The sequence below is a fragment of the Pholcus phalangioides genome, unplaced genomic scaffold (assembly GCF_987345545.1).
Source record: "Pholcus phalangioides strain wild (caught in Gottingen) unplaced genomic scaffold, Ppha-v1.0 ptg000008l_1, whole genome shotgun sequence".
NCBI classification, from domain to species: domain Eukaryota; kingdom Metazoa; phylum Arthropoda; class Arachnida; order Araneae; family Pholcidae; genus Pholcus; species Pholcus phalangioides.
In genome coordinates, this window is record NW_028301601.1 from 39,038,538 (window position 1) to 39,059,430 (window position 20,893).

Below are 20,893 nucleotides of genomic sequence, written 5' to 3' on the forward strand. Positions count from 1 at the left end.
CTGCGTTATGCACCGCCACACTGGTCCTGCACCGGGTATTATGGTATGGGGCGGTATTGGATATCGCTCTCGCACTCCTCTAGTACGCATTGCCGGTACTTTAAAAAGCCAGCGCTACATCTCCGAGGTGTTGGAGCCAGTTGTCCTTCCTTACTTTCAGGGCTTGCCCACAGCCATATTTCAACAGGGTAATGCGCGACCACACGTGGCACGCATTGTCCAAAGGTTCTTCGTCAATCGCCAGATTGAATTGCTTCCCTGGCCAGCTCGCTCTCCGGATCTTTCGCCGATAGAAAACATGTGGTCCATGGTTGCTCAACGATTGACCCAGATTACATCCCCAGCTGCCACACCAGGTCAACTTTGGCAACGCGTGGAAGCTGCTTGGTCTGCTGTACCCCAAGAACACATCCAAAGTCTCTTTGAATCAATGCCGAGGCGTGTGGCAGCGGTGATCTCCAACAATGGCGGCTACTGATTTTGGCAGGAACCACACTTCACAGAAGTCTATAAATTTAATCATTTGATGCTTGGTCAACATGTTATCTACAAAATAAATATTGTTGCGATATCTCTTGTCTTTCTTGGTGTTGCAATTTGGGTGGCCAGCAGTGTAGTTGTTAAATTCTTATCTCCTCCCATTTGGCACATGCGCTATTCAGGTGAAACGCAGTCATGCCTTTTTTATGCTCAAAAGGTTGCCTGCACTACCTGCGGAAAAGTGTTGACATGACCTAAACAGTTACAATTAGCATCGTTTGCGGCTCGCGGAGGTGTTTATATAGGATTCCTGCATAGATACTAATTTTTTAAGCTATTTTTTCACACTGCAGATTCCATTTAAGATCATCCTGTATTATAATTCCTAAATAGTTATAGTCATAAACTCTCTTCCAATTTCTTGACAATTGCACTGTAAGCTCAATTGGCACAAGCAGTGATTGTGTATCTTTATCCTATCAGTTTCATCGTTGATAGTTTTAGTTTTTAAGCAAATGTATTTTGTTTTTCAAGTATTCAGTTTTAATTTGTAATTATTTAGCCATATATTTATCTTAAATAGGTCCTCTTCAACCAGGGACACCGGAAGTCAGAAATGATTGGTGTTGCTCAAAGTATGCGAGTCATTTCTCTGTACAGGCCATAATATTTACATATATTTGTGCTTGACCATGCATCCCTTTTTTGAAGTAGTGTCCAGTTTTTTTTTCGAATCTATTTGATTTTAGCTTTGACCCGTTTTTCAACACACTTTTTGTAGTAGTGGTAAGATTTTTACTACAGTAAAATGTAACAAACCTATGCAGGAAGGGTATAGGGGTTCCCGTGTCTGCCCCAATACCAGTACCGTCTTAATGCGTGGACCCACCTGGGCACGGCCCGGGGGCCTCAAGAGAACACGGGTCTCACAAAAATGAGAACCAGTTAAAATTTTCGAGAATTTGCCAGGTGGGATCTCAGAAAAATCGCTTGGCCCTGGGGCCCATGATGCTCTAAAGACGGTCCTGCCCAAGACAATCAAAAATTAAAATTATTTTTTTGAATAAATTAAAATATTGAAAGAAAATTCCTTTATGTGCTATATTTTTCAATTTCGGTTAATTTAAAATGTTTTTTGAAGGTAATGAATTTAAAATGTCTCTGGGACAGATGCCCTGAGTCCCCCTCATAATATTCACATAAAACTGTGAAATTCTATTATAAACCGATTAAGTGGTGGAAAATTTGTTTAATCTCAATGATGGTTTTGATCATCAATTCTTTAAAACCATGCTAATGAGTATTCTGAAATCGAATAGTTCTATTGTATGTATTTTACAGTTTTTAATCAATGAGATTTGATTGTTGATGATTTAGTTGAATTCTCGTTTGAAGTTCCCCGATAATTTAAATTGACAACCATCACCACACTGTAACGTTGCGGGTCATTTGAGTGAAGTGGTTTCAGAATATTGGGGAAACTTACATTAAAAACAGAAAGTGATGCAAATACATAATGCAGGGGTTCTCGAACTGTGTGCCGCGACACCTTGCAAAGGTTGTCCGAAGAGCCAGATCCGTGGCTTCCCAGAGCAGTTCTGCTCTGGGGAGCCACGGATAAGCGTTGATTAGGGAGGATTTGAAAAGTTTGAGAACCCCTGACATAATATAAGTGTATAAGAGGCCTCACACATCCTCCAACGCTGCCTGAGCTGGGATCTTTGACGGGCCCCCAGGCTAAGTGATTTTTCTGAGGCCCTATTAGGCAAATTATCGACAGTTTCAACCAGATCTAATTTTTGCGAGGCTTCTTTTCGACTCCCGAGCCGTGCCTGGGTATGATTTTTAATAGCTAAAATTTTAATGGCTAAAAATGATAAAAATATTTAGTCATTTTTTACACCCCCCCCCCCCGTCAGCAAAAGTAAGCAAAACTCTGACCCCTCTCCCCTTGTCAGCAAAATTTCGTCAGCACTGCCCCCTACCCTTTAACGCATATTGTTGGGATCAGAAACGTACGAAGGAGGGGAGGGGGACAAAGGGGCTCGTGCGCCCCCCAGACGAAGAATATATTTTTTAATGTAAAAAAACATTTAAAAATATTATAATTTCAAAAGAAAATACCTTTATATGTTATTATAATCGATTTCTGTTAATTTCAATGCTATTTGAAGGGCAAGAACTCAAAATTTAAGAAATTCATTGCGACCTACACTTTAAGCCATATATGGTAAACCCTGGACCATATGTGGGCCTGAAGGTTATCTGATGTGGCTTGCCCCCAAACCAATTTTGTGAAAATGAACTAAGCGGCACATTTACAGATCGCTTAAATAACCCGTGGCACAATTCCAGAGCATTTAAGTGGCCCATGGCACATTTTCAGATCACTGAAGTAAGCCCGTCGCACATTCAAAGATTACTTAATTAACCCGCGACACAGTTCCAGAACACTTAAACGATCCGTGGCACATTTAGAGATCCCTTGAGTGACATGTGGTGCAATTTTAGAGCACTTAAGCGTCCCCCAGTGCGGTTCTACATCACTCAAGTTACCCGCGGAACATTGCCAGATTATTTAAGTGATCCGTGGCCATGGCCCCTACAAGGGGTGGGTTGACAAGGCTCCAGCCTTGAGCCCGGAATGATTTTCATCATTTTTTTGGTTTTCACGCTATAAATTTATCATAAAGGGGCCCGTGAAAGATCCTAGCCTAGGGGCCCTGCTTCAGATGTGGGGGCCATGTCCGTGGTATAATTACGGATCACTTGAGTGATGCGTTGCACAGTTCGAGAGCACTTAAGCAACTCGGACACATTTCCTGAGCACTTGAAGGATCCGTGAAACATTTTTCGCTGAAGAGGCTCTGTAAGGAATTTATCACTAGGGAGAATGTTAGTTCAGGCACCCACAATATATCCAAAGGATTTTTCGTTTTTGACGGACCGAGTAAGATGCCATTAAAAATATTTCATATTTTCATAAAGAGTGTTTGAAGACATAAGCATCATCCAAATCCCCCCCCCCTTGTCATCTAAAGTCAGCAAATCGGGAACCCCCTCCCCCATCGATGCTGACGTAATACTTGAATGATCCTTTACCTAAGGGGCCCGGTGCGTCTCAATAGTTTCGGACACGGAAAATATTTGCCCGATTTTATATATTTGGGGGTAGGAATCGCAAGGGCGTAGTGGGAGGGGGAATTGGTGTGTGTCTGGTCCCCTCCCGAAATGACCGAAAAAAGGGAAAAAGATGGCCAAATCTATTGTTCTATCACTTTGGTTTCCCCCGAAAAGAATTCTGGCTACGCTCCTGAGGAATCGGCACCCATTACTTCAAAATATGCAAGAACGCTGTGAAATATCCATACATAAAATGTTAAATACACAATTCAATAGATTAACACAAAAACTAGCGAAAATTCAGCACTGAAGGTATGTATTTTAAACTAATGAAAGAAAATAAAAAATCCTGAAACTGATACAAATTTTGGACTTGATGAATCAAAAATAATTGAAAGAAATAATTCCTGCACCAATTCAGAATTCACGGGGGGGAAAATTTTTCAGAATTGTTGAAAGAAATAAATTAGTTATGAAAAAAATGAAAGGGTAATGAATATAGCGGCCCGGCGGTTGAGAAACACTGTTTTAGACGATAACTTCATGGTGATAATTAAAACGTTGTGTTTTTTTCCCTTTCTCTCTCTCTCTATTTGAAGTCATTTATGTATTTTTTTCCCTTCACAAATTCTCCCTCACACTGCCAGAAGTCATGAAAAATGTAAAAACAAACGCCGAACCATTTATCCTTCGTCTTTGAATTTCAATATACAGCATCTCATTTCGCTAGGATGTTTTTTTAATACAAATACAACAGGCAAAATTCCCAACGAGGTGACTGAGAAAAAGATGCCCATAAAAATATGGATGTCATGTATTTCAAAAATATAGCAACCCAATTAAAAATGCAATTAACAATCAATACATGTTTCTATGTCTGTATTTGTTTATTTAAACTTATGTTGAGCTTTGAATTTTAATTTTGATAATAACAGGAATACTATTGATTAATGCCTTTTTACCCTTTACATGGCATAATAGCAATAAGCTTCCTTATGATTTTCAGCAGTAAATGAGTATATAAAGTAATGAAAAGTAATGGGTATAGATCAGCTTTTTCAAAGTGTGCGTCGCTTATGTGGGGTGTCGGGGCGAGCTTGAGATATTGATTTGTTTATGCTTTGAAGAAATTCTTTTATACGGGAAAATATCTATTAATCTATCCTGAAGAGCCGCTTACGAATCATGAATTAGGCAAGGGAGCCGTGGTTGACAAAAGTTTATGAACCATTGGAATAGATTGGGAAAGTGTTCCACTGAGAGAGGGATTAACTTCACAAAATATTTGGGCTTGCCATTGCTAAAATAAGGCGGCGAGATATCTCGTCAATGTCACTCAAAGGGTTGAGATCCGTCTGAAATCAGCGATGAAACGTACTGTCTCAAGTCTATTGCTGTGATTACCGCTGTGGAATTGAGATTCTATGATGCTCATTTTGTTCTCATGCTTAATGGACATATATGGTGTATGAGAAAGTCCCTTGGACCTGAAATGACTTGCAAACCAAAAGAGCTACAGTAATGCAAATCCTTACAAGGAAACGGTCCCACGGATATATCTTCAAAAATTTTAATTTAAAAAAAAAAGCGCTTTCAGTGAAATATTTGAGCTATACGAAGGTTTTTAACAACTGGCTGTTGCGAAGATATATTTCGGAAAGAGAGAAAATTCAACTGCCCCTGCGGGGAATCGAACCCACGTCCTTTCGATTCCCCGCAGGGGCAGTTGAATTTTCTCTCTTTCCGAAATATATCTTCGCAACAGCCAGTTGTTAAAAACATTCGTATGGTAGCGGAGAGTGACGTCATCCTTGTATTTGAGCTATGTTCAAATGGCGATTGGTATGATTGGTATTGCTTTAGCAACACCAGCAGATACGTTCCGGCGTCTCTGTCTTCAACTTTTTCTTTTAAACTGTCATTTCTGAATCTTCAACATAAAGGATGGTGTCATCTGCGAATGATATTAATTTACCATTTTAACTCATTTTACACAAATCATTGATATAAACAAGAAATAATGATGGCCCTAGGACTGATCTTTGCGGAACTCCTTTCATCACCTTCTGGAAGTGCTGATTTCACAATTTATTATAACAGCTTGTTGCCTATCATAATAGTATGTTTTAAATCAATTTAGTACATTTCTACTTTTCTGCCTGCTGAAAAGTTTTTTTTGTTAGAACAGCGGTTCTCAACCGGTGCTCCGCGGAGCCCTTAGGGCTCTGTATGAACTTCCGGGGACTCCGCGGCCGCTTGAGGAAAAATAAAAAAAGCAGTAAATTTGAAGAAAATAATAATTATTTTTGAATAATAAAAATAAATCAGTAACTTTGATGAATAAATATAAATAGGATTACGGGGCTCCCCGCCATAGAAATTATATACCAGAAAGGGCACCTTGGGTCAAAAAATGTTGAGAACCACTGTGTTAGAATATCCAAATCAACATAATCGAATGCACGTTTTAAATCTTAAGAAAACTGTAATGGAGTATTTATTGCTATTAAATCCATTGTTTAAATTACTTAATTCAAAAATAGCCATTTCAGTGTTTTTCTTTTTTTGAAAGCCATATTGGTTAGCTGCAAAAAATTTTCTGTTATTTAAAAAGCCGATTAGTTTTTTTAAATACATTTCTCTATTATTTTTGAAGAAACTGGAAGAATTGAGATATCTCGGTCTATAGTTTACTAAATCTCTCTCTCTCTCACTGATATTTCCTGCCTTATAAATTGGGTTTATAATAGAATATTTTAACTCGTAAAAACATCCATTTGAATGATGATGAACATCAACAATATTTTTTAATATATCTAAGTGATAGTAGATGATTTTAATCATTTTTGGGGTTAATTCGTCATATCCACTTGTCTTATTATCTTTTAAGTCTGTCTTATTACTGTTATTATTCCTTTTAATGTTTCATTAGGTCTCTGAACAAACAAACACAACAATTATTAAAAACATTTTCTTCTATTGTTTTACAAGGGCAGTTTGCAGTTTCTTCTAATAAAATCATTATTAAAACTTTCAGCCAAATCTCTAGGGTTTTAAAATTCTGTTAAGGTGTTTTGTTTCGTATTTTTATTCCATACGTGTTCGTTGATACTCTTCCATTGTAGCCTTTTGTTATTTTCACACGTATCAAACATTTCTTTAATATACTTTTGCTTTGTTTTTTAAATAATTTTTTTAAATTTCTGTTAGTCCTTATATTCAATCTCATAGGATAAAATGTATGGGTGTTTTTTATGTTTTCTATATAATCTTTCTTTGATGTTTATTTTTTCAATTATTTTTTTGCTAATCCATTTTTTTCCAATTTTTTAGGATTTTTTTAAAAATATTTTTGGTCCACAGACCCCAATTCATTGTCAAAATATCCATGAGACGTCTGTCTTTATTTTGAATACAGTGATCATCCAAGATACTTTTTAGGTTTATGTGAGAAATGAAATTTTCGAATTTTTTATAATTGTTATTTGTTGATGTTTCATTTCTTTTCCTTATTGCTCTTTCCAAAAAATTTATGCATCGTATTATTGGATAATGGTCAGTTATGTGAGTTTTATATACATTAAATTTCTGAGTTGTATTTTGTTAAGTTCTATAGAAGACATCAAGGCACGTTTTAGTTCTATTAATCTCTCTCGTTATACATGTATATTCGTGTAACGTACTAAAGCCATTTATTGGCATTATGTCCAGACATTACATGGTAAAGATAGAGAAACATCACAAATTAATATTTGTATCTCCAACTATTAAACTATTTCTTTTAGCATATTTCATATAAGTTTCTAATTCTTTATTGAATTGAAGAATTGTGAATTAGTGAGAGCGATAAAGCTGCAACATGAATTAAGTCAGGAGGCTGGATTCACCTGCTCTCCTGATTTGTAACTTCTCTAATCCTGTTAGTAAATGTATATGAATAATAGTTTATGCCTTTATAATGGTTGGCCACATTTTCAATACTCCCAGTAATGAGGCTTTTCGAATAGACGTCATAACCATCATCAGCATCAGTTTGAGGGTCAGGCAAAGGATGATTCCCATAGAAATCAGTGTTAAAATTGCCAATTTCACCGTGGAAATGCGAAAATTTGGTGGGGTTCCCCCCCCCCCCATCAATAATTTTTAATTTTAAAAATTGCATTGAATTCTCGATTTTTGAAATATTCAGTTCGCTTAGAGATATACGAAGCCCAGGAGATTGAATATGAAGTAATTAGTCGGACCTACTTTTGAGTTGGATATCCATGTAATAACATTGATTTCAACTTTTTATTTATATCTTCTCAAGCATGAAAATTAATGTCTCCGTATTGTCTTTTGATATTTATTTGCATAAATTCATGTGGGTTAGGATATTTTAAAATTAGTTATGAGCCCGTAAAAAGTGGATCGAAAAAATTCCACAGCTTTAATTAAGCATTTTTTGAAAGCTAAAACAGGCAGATGGGTAACTTGAAGTTCAGGGGGTGGAGGTTTATCAAAATACCTAGCGCCCCTTAAAAAAGGAAAAATATATATTCATTTCCACGTTTCTGTAAATCTAGATTTGTTTATTTCATGAATCGCGCAGGAAGTCGCCATATTGGTTAACTTGGACACGGTTTATATGTCCCTCAAGAAAAATAGAGGGCGATATCACGTGATCCAAAAAAGCCTCATTGAAGAAACCCGGGCAGCGCCGGGTATTATAGATAGTATTTAATAATACTATATTGCACCAATAATCCCGAGGTGCACGAGGTTAGTTTCCAAATCACGAACGTGACGAGACGTCGGGAGGCGAAAGCAAACAGCCGACCCATTTCTTTGGTAGGTTGTCTAGGAAACGAAACTTCCGTTGGGGTAATAAGCCGCTGCATTTATTACATGAAAATATCATAATTTGGGCTATGCGCGTTCCACTGTGTTCAACCGTGCAGCGAGACTCGTTATATAAACACACACACACAAGTCTCCTGCATCTACCAATTCGTTTGAAATTCCGCAGAGGAACGTGTACGAAGTGCATGTAAGTATAAGTAGGTAAAGAAAGTTGATCATTTTTGTCGCACCACGGTCATTTTCTGCACACGAGGACTAACTAGACCGGGACCTACAATTTATTGCCGATTCCGAATGGCAAGCTTTTTTTTTTATACTCATCGAGAAGTTGGTGCGCTAACCCCTCGATGGGGGAATTCCCTGTGGTAACAGTTTTTTGCTGCGGTCAAGTCGCCGTTTTTTGTTTTACCCCTGTCAGGAAAGTTTTCTGACAAGGACGAACCGGGTATCGAACTCGTGACACCTCTAAACATCCTTTGGTACATTAGGCAAGTATCTTATCGACCGGACTGCCGCGCCCGAAAATAAAGTTGAATAATGTAATTGCATTGTTATAGCGAATCCATAATTTCTCTGATGTTTCAGTTGTTACTCGAATATTGGCAGAACAGGAGGAGCTCAACCACTATCCCTTGGAGCGGGATGCGAATGGATGGGAGCCATGATCCATGAAATTGGCCACGCCTTAGGATTTTACCACGAGCAGAATAGGTCTGATCGAGACGACTACCTCATCATATACTGGGATAACATCAAGGAAGGTTGTCTTTTTAGTTTCCTTTCTGAAATTTCATTTATTATATTCGAATTAACATTTATTATATTCGAAGTAATTAGTTTGCGCTTTATATCCTGAAGATATTTTTATCCTGTTTATTTGACCTATCAACGGAATTTTTTCCCCGTTTATCTTTCCGCTACGGATAAAAAAAAAAAAATAGAGTAAAAATAAAGGGTGGCTGGGAAGGGGAGAAGGCCTTCCATCTCCCCCCCCCCCCACTTTATTTCCTGAACGTTTCCGAAGCATATATATATCGCTGGTGCTTCAAATATGCCCTATTCAAATTTATTGCCAGAAGCCAGTATTTCAGGGGGGTTAGCTGAACGAGCTCATAACGTTTGAAAGTTTTGCGACTTCAACTTTGAAGCCGGGTATGTGAATGTTTATCTAATATTATTTTTGTCTTTTGTTCTAATTACACTATAAAACTTTGATAAAAGATTTTTTTCTAAAACTTGAAAAAAAAATCAATAAGCTTACTGCTTACTTACATTTGAGCAAATGCAACCGATCAGTTTATTGGTTGCATTTTTCAAGTTTTACAAAATAGCTTTTACAAAACTTTTATAATACTTGAAAAACGTAACCAATAAGAACATTGTAAGAACGAATGTAACCAATAGGCATATTGGTTGTTTTTTTTAAGTTTTATTAAAGAGTTCTTACGAAATTTCTAGTGTTAGGCTGGGATTATATATACCGTATATACACAGTTAAAGTTCCTTTATAATGCTGGCCACAGAGAAAATTTAATTTTTCTTCACTAAAACGATATCTCAGGATATGTAACTCGTATATATTTTTCGGTTTCAGAAATTTTCATCCTAAACTACATAACGCTAATTTCGTTGCGCTTTTTCCGCACCCAATGGCCAACAAGTTAGACGAAAATCAATACAGTGCCACATCGAATATATTTGCCAGCAAATAACAACTTCAATTTTTCTGCAAAAATTAAAGTTCTCTGAACTAAAAAAAGGAAAGGAAAAAAGAGAGAGAGAGAGATTATAAAGATCTTTTCATTTCAATAGAAAATAAATATTCAGTAAAAATTCAAGATTCATATTTTAACACGTTGACTACGGGTCCTTTCGACCTGTATCAATGCCCTGTGCTGATTGGCGCTACTCCTACAGTGGCTCTATGTGGGGCAGCACGGGTCGAATAGACACTCTAGCAATTGATTCACACACTGGTAGATTTCAAAAGGAGTTTTGTTCTCGGGATAAAAAGTGTTCCAGAGACGTGGATCGTACTAACCATCCGCTACGAGGATACCCAAAATAGGTAAACACGTGATGACACCAGGATGATATTGACCAAATGGGCCAGGCAGACTTATCTGCAGATATGAAAGGGAATCACCACGCGCACCATTACCTACGTCCATAAAATTACATGGAACCAGATTCGCTCTATATGTCACCAGCATGGCCCGACCCACATGGGTAAAGGGCTTGTATCCCGGAAGGGACAGAGCCCGGGCCGTGACTGGCCTAAATGATTCGCTCTTTACATGTATTTTGATACGTTACCATCTCTAATATACTGGTGGTTTGGTTTGAAGAAGTGAAAGTCTAGTGCACACAAATGTAGAATCTCCCATGCCAAAATTTAGAGATGAATGCTTCTTTGATTTCGTCACAAATGATCATTGTCTCCGGGTATGGAACTTCGTAAACGGCGTAATACCAACCTTACTATGAAGTACGGCACATTTTTTATCCTTTGATCTGCGTAGCCTAGTCGTCTGAAATTTCCAGGTACCAATCTCAGTTGACATCCACTTCGAAAAAGTTTTCGTCATAGTAAGCAGAACGCCAAATATGCATTCAAATACAAGTAAAGAGGCCACCAACAGGCAACTTCCTCAACGAAGAGGCGGAAAGAAATAGAAAAAATATACCCATAATAAACTACAGCTATGAGGAATTTTTGTATTCAAAAAGGCATAGTAAATTATTTCCGTCACCAGAAATAATGAATATAAATAAATAAATAAATAAATTTTATTGATTTGACCAGTAGGTCCTTCAATGAGTGGCAATTCGTTGTTGCTACTTTTTACAGTCATATTTACAAAATATACAATGCATTGGGAATATAATGAAGCACATATGTTGGTGTCAGAACAATTAATATAAGGCAAGGGGAAATAATGAATGAATGATAAGCAGACACAGAATAAACATGATCATAATATACCGACAAATAATAATAGGTAACATACATACTATGCGGACAAAAAGCAAGTAATAAAAGAAAAAATAAATTAATAACAATAGAAATATATGGACTTCGGTCCAAACAGAGCGAGCGTAGGCGAATACACGACAACATACATTAAGTGATCGAAAGTAATTGAGCTATATTAACGGGACCTGAAGAGAGATTTAAATATTTGGATCTGGGATTAGAGTAAAAAAGGCAGTAAAAAATTACATGATTCCAATCCTCAAATACCAAAAGGTTGCAATATGTACAATTGCTGATGGGATGTATAGAAAATTTTTTACCATTAACGAAAATTGATGTCTGATTAATTCTTAGTTGGGCAAAAATCCTTTTGACAGATATGAAAAGGGAGGAAAAGTTTATCACTGATTCCTATGGATCTCAGAACATGCTAGAGTAGGGAATGGTCAACACTATCGAAAGCTTTCTTGAAATCAATAAAAATAGCATAGAGTTTGCCCCTAGGTTAAAAAATAAATATACTTCTGTATGAGGTCATTCAAAATAAAATTTGATCAGCGGTTGAAAAATTAGAACGAAATCCAGCTTGTTCCCTTGGAATAATGTCTTTCTCATTTAGGCAGGTATTTAATCGATTAATCAAGATGGAGGTAAATAACTTGGTCGCGACTGAGATCAAAGAAATAGGTCTGTAGTTCTCTGGTTGGGTGGGATCACCTTTTTTATACATAGGATTGACTCGTACGTCGATCCAGGAAACTGGAAAACATGTTTTTTCAAAGATATCATTTAAGATTTTTAGAAGCCTTGAAAGATTCGCAGGTCTCAAACTCTTCAAATATTCAGATTTTATGGAATTTCTTCCATGAGCTTTTCAACTTTCCATATTCTTGAGGGCAAACAAAAGTTCTTCCAAAAAAAAACGGGATGTTCAAAATAAGAGCCGACTCGAAACTGGAGGGAAAAATTTGTACTTGATTGTTATCAGTCGGAAGGAGGGGGGGGGTGGAAACAGATTTGAATAAAACTGGTACCATATCGCTATAGGAAAATTATTGAGATTCGAACGTCTAGGTTTAAAATTATTAAGTATTTTCCAAAATTCAGAAAAATTTTTGGCATAAATCAACAAACTATTTTGGTTTGAAAAAAAAACATTTTTTTTTTTCGTTTTACAGAGTTTTTTATACCTCAATTTTAGAGCTCGAAAAGTTAAAAATATTTCTTGAGAGTGAGATTTTCTGAGAGAACGAAGAGTTCTATGAATATTTTTTTTTAAATTACGGCAGTCCTCATCAAACCATGTTGGTCTGTTACGGGAAAACTCGGGATTGTGTACGGTACGAATAAGATTCAGTTCAGTAGTACATTAAAGAGAGAGTCTCAACGAATATCTTAGGAGTTACTTCTAAATCGGGAATCCTAGAAAAAGAATGATTAACTATCGAGTCAAACTCTTCTGAGCAATCGGTATTCCAGAATGATCTTTTGTAGTTTGTTAATAATCTTTTGTTTTGAGGGACAGTAGGTGAAATAAATTTAGCACTAATTGGAAAATGATCGGAGAAACAATCATCCAAAATTTCAGTCATGAAAATATTGTGTGTATAAATCATATGAGATAGCAAATAAATCAACCGTGTAGGAATAATATGCGAACGCGCCATGTGCGTCTCCCCTTGAATAACCATTCAATAAGATCAAGCTATTAGTTAAGAAAAATCATATAAGAGAGAGCAACGGCCACGCTCGTTATTTATCTTATCTATTGAAGCTCTAGTAACAGTATCATTTTCATCATGCATAATAGAAAAATATGTTTTATCACCTAATATAGCGTTAAAGTCCCCAGCAATTGTAACATTATCGAAGTTACAAATAAATTCAGAGAAAGACAGGTCTGATAAAAACTGTCTAAAGTTAGTGTTATATTCTTTGCTAGGAGGAAAATAGCCAAAAACTGTTAAACATTTTAGATCACTCACCAAAGAAAATTCGGCAATAATATAAAATCTAGTTTCGAGACAATTTTTAAAAATTTTTTTGATTTTATCGGTTCAACCCAATATATAATCATATAACCCAATATGATTCCTCCGCTCGGCCTGCCTGTGCTTGAAGTTTTGACACCATCAACTTGAACGGTTGAATATGCGGATAATACATTAGGGAGAACGAAATGATTTATATAGAAATAATGAATATAAGTACGTAGTTTATTAATCAGGAAGTCTGCTATAGAAACTACCAGCTAAAATAAATGATCATAAATTTAATTTAACAAATATGTAGTATTTTTGCCTTGTTCGGAGGCTCGTGGGCCAGCTGTTGGAAACCCCCATAGTGGTAGCGCACTTGCCCGGACTGCAAGAGGGCTGTGATTCAAATCCCAGTAGAGGCAAATGGGGATTTTCTTTCCAAAAATCATCATCTCTACAGAGAACAACCAGTTCCATGCACATTTGCATTAACAAGTACGGAGGATATCTGTCGGAGGATGACGTCACTCTCCGCTATTCATACAAAGGTTTTAACATTCATCGCATCAGCCAGCTGTTAAAAACGTTCGTGAGAACATCTTTGCCATTATATATGTGTGTGGCCATCTGGTGGCTTTGGTGTCGTCGTTTACGAGCCATTAACTGATTACTGTCATCGTTCAACGCACAGAAACGTTCAGCGTGTATACGCTCCAAGGAAGAAATTTCTCGTTGCTTCTATAGCTTAGCAGTAACGCACTCAACCGGTCAACTAGAGCGCTGTGGTTCGAGTCCCAGTAGAGGCAAACATGGATTTTCTTTGTTCCATAAATCATCTCTACATAACAACCAGTTTCCTGCACATCTTGTAACATACAAACGTTTAGCTTAAGGCAGAGATTATTTCGCTTTTGGGATTGAGATGTCGTTTAACTTTAGCAATAACATCGAACAAGTACAGAGAATGCCAACAATTTAATTTATTAGATTAAACTCAACAAAAACATTAGTGTAAACGGTTAAAAGTAACTAAACATGATTGAATCAAAATAAAGGGGAAAATAAATAAACACAAAGTTAAAAGCGACGAAATGGAAAAAAGCAACATATGCTGTACATCACACTATTTATACTCGTTGTGGCCGTGGCCACACAACACATGAACATTCGATTACGATTAACACACAAAATTGGTAAAAACCAATATATATGCAAAACAGTCAATATTGCGACCATCACAAGTACTTCCCCCTCAGTCATTTAGACGATCAACTTGAAACTTGACAACAGGTCGAGAACAACGGCCATATCGTGTCACATAGTGATCAACCCGACCACCTGATTCTTCACGTAGAGGAACTGAAGAACATGATTCTTCATCCACTTAATCAGAATTACTTGATAGGAATGCAGGCTTGAGGCGGTCTATAGATACTCTGTCCTTTCTCCCGTTGAGATCGAGAACGAAGAATTTCTCATCTTTTTGGCACACACGGTATGGGTCCGTGTATGGCTGTTGGAGTGGACGGCGCTTTATGGACGAAGATGTCTCTCGATGAATGCCTGGACGCTGGAACTGGTCTGAGATTGCGAATTATATTCCGCAAGATCTCCAAGAAGGCTGTTCGTGGAGGCAGGTCAACGAGAGAAGAATTCCGGAAGAATTCACAAGGCAAGCGAATCGTGCTGCCATATACCAATTCCACTGGCGAGGCATGCATGTCCATCTTCACACTGGCACGAATACCCATACAAGACCGTCATTTAGGGGGGAAGGAGCAACGCCCCCTCCCGCCCCCCCCGGCTTTTGAAAGTATGTACGGCACATGTACTCAATGTATGTATGTGTGTGTATATATATATATATATATATATATATATATATATATATATATATATATATATATATATTTATATATCTGTATGTATGTGTGTGTGTATATATATATATATATATATATATATATATATATACACACACACTGCTGGCCACCCAAATTGCAACACCAAGAAAGACAAGAGATATCGCAACAATATTTATTTTGTAGATAACATGTTGACCAAGCATCAAATGATTAAATTTATAGACTTCTGTGAAGTGTGGTTCCTGCCAAAATCAGTAGCCGCCATTGTTGGAGATCACCGCTGCCACACGCCTCGGCATTGATTCAAAGAGACTTTGGATGTGTTCTTGGGGTACAGCAGACCAAGCAACTTCCACGCGTTGCCAAAGTTGATCTGGTGTGGCAGCTGGGGATGTAATCTGGGTCAATCGTTGAGCAACCATGGACCACGTGTTTTCTATCGGCGAAAGATCCGGAGAGCGAGCTGGCCAGGGAAGCAATTCAATCTGGCGATTGACGAAGAACCTTTGGACAATGCGTGCCACGTGTGGTCGCGCATTATCCTGTTGAAATATGGCTGTGGGCAAGCCCTGAAGGTAAGGAAGGACAACTGGCTCCAACACCTCGGAGATGTAGCGCTGGCTTTTTAAAGTACCGGCAATGCGTACTAGAGGAGTGCGAGAGTGATATCCAATACCGCCCCATACCATAATACCCGGTGCAGGACCAGTGTGGCGGTGCATAACGCAGCTGTTGAGCATCCTCTCTCCACGGTGTCTCCAGACTCGAATCCGATCATCGTGGTGTTGCAGACAGAAGCGTAACTCGTCAGTAAAGGCAATTTCATTCCATTGTGCCGTCCACATCCTTCTTTCATCGCACCATTGGCGGCGGAGACGTCTGTGGTTCTGCGTCAAGGGTAGACGAAGCAATGGACGTCTTGCGGACAGACCACTCTGTTGTAAACGGCGTCGAATGGTACGCGCAGACACTGGATGATGACAGACTGAACGTGCTGTGCTATGGTTCGTGATGTGGCTGAGCGATCCGTCACTGCCATACGCACAATACGCCTGTCATCACGTGAAGTGGTGCACTGAGGTGGATGCGATCGAACACGTCGGTCCGTCGTACCCTCCTGCATCCAACGATCACATATCCGCATTACAGTTGTTTGGTTTCGTCCAACACGACTACCGATTTCCCTGAAAGATAATCCACAATCTCGGTAGGCCACTATCCTTCTTCTGTCGAACTCGGATACTTGATCAAAAGATGATCGCTGTTTTCTACGAGGCATAATTGATCGTTTTTTTGAAAAAACCACAAGAAAAACACAATTGCCGTACTTCAAATCGTCGAAATCTCCAAGCCTTAAATAGCGCTTTGAAGTGGCGCCACAGGCGCGCGTGATGTGCGTCTGCGCTGAAATTCTAATCATTTGCATATCTCACCTCCGCTAATGCATGTTGTAAATTTCATATTATTTGCATGCTTCCTTCAGGGTGTTGCATTTACGGTGGCCAGCAGTGTATATATATATATATATATATATATGTATGGCAAAGTTGAAATGGCGGTCCTGTACCCATGAGGATGGTAGGAAGCAGTTCTATCTCCATTTGGCTCCACCATGGCACATCAGTAAGCTCTTCAACTGACGGTGAAAACGTTCGACCATACCATTGGCCTTCGGATTATAGGAGGTTGTCCTGATGCCGAATGTTCCTAGAAACCTGCAAAGTGACTTGAAAAGATTACTTTGGAAATTTGCACCTCGGTCAGTTACAACTGTATCGGGTGCCCCAAAACGGGTTACCCAGCCATTGTAGAAGGTACTGGCAATAGTGTCAGCAGATTGGTCTTTCATCGGAAATGCTTCAGGCTATCGACTAAAGCGATCGACAACAGTTAGAATATACTTATTCTCATTGGAAGGTGGCAAAGGACCATCCACATCTTTATGTACGTGGTGAAATCTAACAGGAGGCAATGTATACTCGCCGAGAGCAGATTTCACATGCCTCTGTACCTTAGATTTTTGACAAGGAATGCATGTTTTACACCATAGTCAACAGTCTTTTTCCAATTCTTTCCAAATAACCCGCTTACGTAGAAGGTTGATAGTGGCCTTGATCCCTGGATGAGACAATCCATGCACGGCGTCAAAAACTTGACGTCTGAAGCCTTCTGGCACATAGGGTCTAATGGTGCCTGTTGACAAATCACAATACAGTTCGGAGGAAAGTTAATTTGCTGCAATTTGAGATTAGTGTCTGACCCAAGCAGTGACCGCAGCTCCCCATCCGAATCCTGAGCAAGAGCCATTTCCTTTTAATTTATAGATAAATCTTTAATTTCAGATATGCGGGAAAACGCATCGGCTACCGAATTTTCGCTGCCCTTGACATATTGCAAATCGGTCGTAAACTGACTGATAAATTCTAAATGACGAATTTGTCGTGGTGAATGTTTATCACCTTTTTGCAAAAATGCATAGGTTAGAGGGGCATGGTCAGTGAAGACAATAAAGTCTCTGCCTTCGACCATATATCTGAAATGTTTTATAGATGAATAAACGTCTAAAAGCTCACGATCAAAGGTACTATATATACGTTCAGATGGTAGAGGTTTGCGGGGAAAAAAAAAAACCTAAAGATTAGATGTGATTATTAACATGCTGTTGCAACACAGAACCTATCGCAAATTCTGACGTACCTACCATGAGTGACAATTTAGCGTTATGTTTCGGATAAGCAAGTAAAGTAGCGTTAGAAATCACGACTTTACGTTGGTCAAAAGTATCTTGCAAATTTTTTGTCCAAGCTATTTCGATTTATCTTTTTTACAATTACCCTTAACTAAATCAAACAAAGGAGCTTGCACTGAAGCTGCATTCTTTAAAAATTTACGGTAAAAGTTAATCATGGACAAAAATCTGCGCATATCATGAACAGTTTTAGGTAATGGATAATCTAACATGGCTTTGACCTTATGAGGGAAATGTGCTACACCCTTGGATGAAATTTCGAAACAAAGAAATGAAAGTTTTTCTTGTACAAAAATACATTTATCCAAATTACATACTATTCCATGATCAGATAACACTTAGAAAAGTTTACTCTAATCGGATTTATGTTGTTCAACATTTTCTGAAGCTACCAGAATGTCATCTAAATAGCAAAAGCAGCAATCAAGACCACTAAGAATATCTACAATATTTTATCTATAATATAAAATCAAAAACTCGAAAAGGGCCTATTTCTAAGCAACCGAAATTAGTGACGATTTTATTTTACGGAAATGGGTGACGGAAATCTGTTACGTTTTTGTGTTACGGAAGTCGGTTACGATTTGGGGTCAAATATTCATTTAACTGTAGCACATATCGGGACACATTTGACCCATCGGGACCATGTTATGTGCATGTACCGAGAAGCTTCTACATCCTACAGCAGAGCCACCAGGCTGGAATTTGGCGAGCCCCCAAACCTGCTTTTCAGGGGCCCCTCTGTGGTTAATTTATAGTGTGAAAAATTAAAAAGTGATAAGAATCGTTCCGGCCCCTGTCAACCCTGACCTTGTGGGGGGTCATGACGAGAGGTATGTATAATATACGTATAACACCAGTGCTCCCAACACACAGGGTCCGGGTATCCGGGGGAGATTGCACGTATACCTTCATGGGGAAGTTAAAAGTTTTCATTTTCAGGAGCCCTTGATATGGATCTCATTGTTTTCTTGCTGCTTTAACGTTGAAAAATTTGCGATAGCGAGAGCCCAAGATATATCCAGTCTGGGGGCCCATAAAATTTGCGAATTCGGTCACGGGTAGTTGCGTGGGTGGGCCTGGATTTTATTCGTTGGTAAAAACAAATAAAAATTTTCAATGGCACTCGCAGCTGGGGATGACCGACAAGCTTCCAAGTCGGAGGCCCCATGTTTACAGGTTTCATTTTGAGGGCCCTGGATTAATCTCATTCTTTTCTGTTGTAGAATTTTCAACAGCGGAAGCCCGAGATAAAGCCTGTCCGGGGCCCCACTAAAAGTATACGAATTGGTGTCCCGGGTAATTGGTTGGGGGCCCTGGATTTTATTCGTTGGTATAACGAATACAAATGAAAATTTTTCATCTCACTTGCAGCGGGGGATGACCGACACGCTTGCAAGTCGGGGGCCCCATGTTTACAGGTTTCATTTTGGGGGCCCTGGATGAATCTCATTGTTTTCTGTTGTAGAATTTGCAACAGCAAGAGCCCGAGATAAAGACTGTCCGGGGCCCCACTAAAAGTATGCGAATTGGTGTCCCGGGTAGTTGGTTGGGGGCCCTGGATTTTATTTGTTGGTAAAACGAATACAAATGAAAATTTTTCATGGCACTCGCAGCGGGGATGACCGGCAAGCTTCCAAGTCGGGGACCCATGTTTACAGGTTTCATTTTGGGGGCCCTGGATGAATCTGATTCTTTTTTTGTTTTTGTTTAACTTTGTAGAATTTGCAACAGCGGAAGACCGACATAAATCCTGTCTGGATTCCCCACTAAAAACCTGAGTATTGGGTCCCCAGTACTGGATGGGGGCCCTGGATTTCTTTCGTTGTAAAATTGATGAAAATTTAAAATTTTTGTGGCCCCTCACCGGGGAGATGTCCGACAAGCCTCCAGGTCGGGGTCCCATGGAAATGTTGACAGGTTTCATTTTGGGTGTTCCTTGATGAATCTCATTGATTTTTGTTGTTTAACATTGTAAAATTTGCAACACATCGGTAGATTGAGATAAATCCTGTCAGGGTGCCCCACTAAAATTCAGCGAATTGAAGTCTTCTAGGGTTACTTGATGAATCACATTTGTTTTTTGTTGCTTTATTATTGCAAAATTCGCTTCTTCAGTAAGCTGGTGCTTTCACACGTCCCTTTCCATAGCACGCTGATGAAGTGGGACGAAATAAACAAGATATGTGGTGAAGAGAAGTGGGGGGGGGGGGTTGGCCGCCCCCCTAGTTATCCATAAATCATTGAAATGTCTGTGCCGCATTTCTCAAGCCAAACGTCATGTAAATATATTCATATACCCCTAATGGGGGTTATGACCGCGATTTTAGGAATATCTGATTTTTCTATAGGGATTTAATGGTACGCTTTCCCACCAGATCAATTTTGGGAAAAATGCTTTTACCATGCGAATTGTGCGAAAAATCATGAATGTGAGGTATCGAATAACGAACTGCGATACTAACGGCGTTTAATTTGCGAAAATCGCCGCATATGCGCCACTCGTTATTTTTTTTCGGCACAAGATGTATGGGACTAGCCCACTTACTTTTCGAAGGTCGAATAACCCCTTGTTTTAAAAGTGATTACAATTCATGTTTAATGACTATTAATTTTTCCGGTGAAAGTCGTCTGACTTAGGAAAAAACAGGACGTCCCTTAGTTTCAATACAGTGGGTAATTACATGACAGGTAGACTTCACATTCAATGTGGTATTAAACAATTTGGAAAATTTACATAATAATGGACTATATGGCGATTCACTTAATACTGGCGTTAAATCAGAAAATGAGCCGGAAAATGGTAGTCCAAATGGTGTCATGTTGCCAAATGGTTTGAAAATGGTGTCATGTTGCCAAATGGTTTGAAAATGGTGTC

At 38.6% G+C, this 20,893-nt stretch overlaps 1 protein-coding gene across 2 annotated transcripts in view; it reads left to right on the plus strand.

Annotated features, from left to right (window-relative positions):
• LOC149084273 (astacin-like metalloprotease toxin 5) overlaps positions 1-20,893 on the plus strand; it is a 76,728-nt gene that overhangs the window by 33,827 nt on the left and 22,008 nt on the right. For both annotated transcript variants that reach the window (XM_089234643.1, XM_089234642.1), the window contains exon 5: positions 9,031-9,206. In XM_089234643.1, the coding sequence (XP_089090769.1) occupies positions 9,031-9,206 (176 nt within the window). The remainder of the gene's footprint in view (positions 1-9,030; positions 9,207-20,893) is intronic.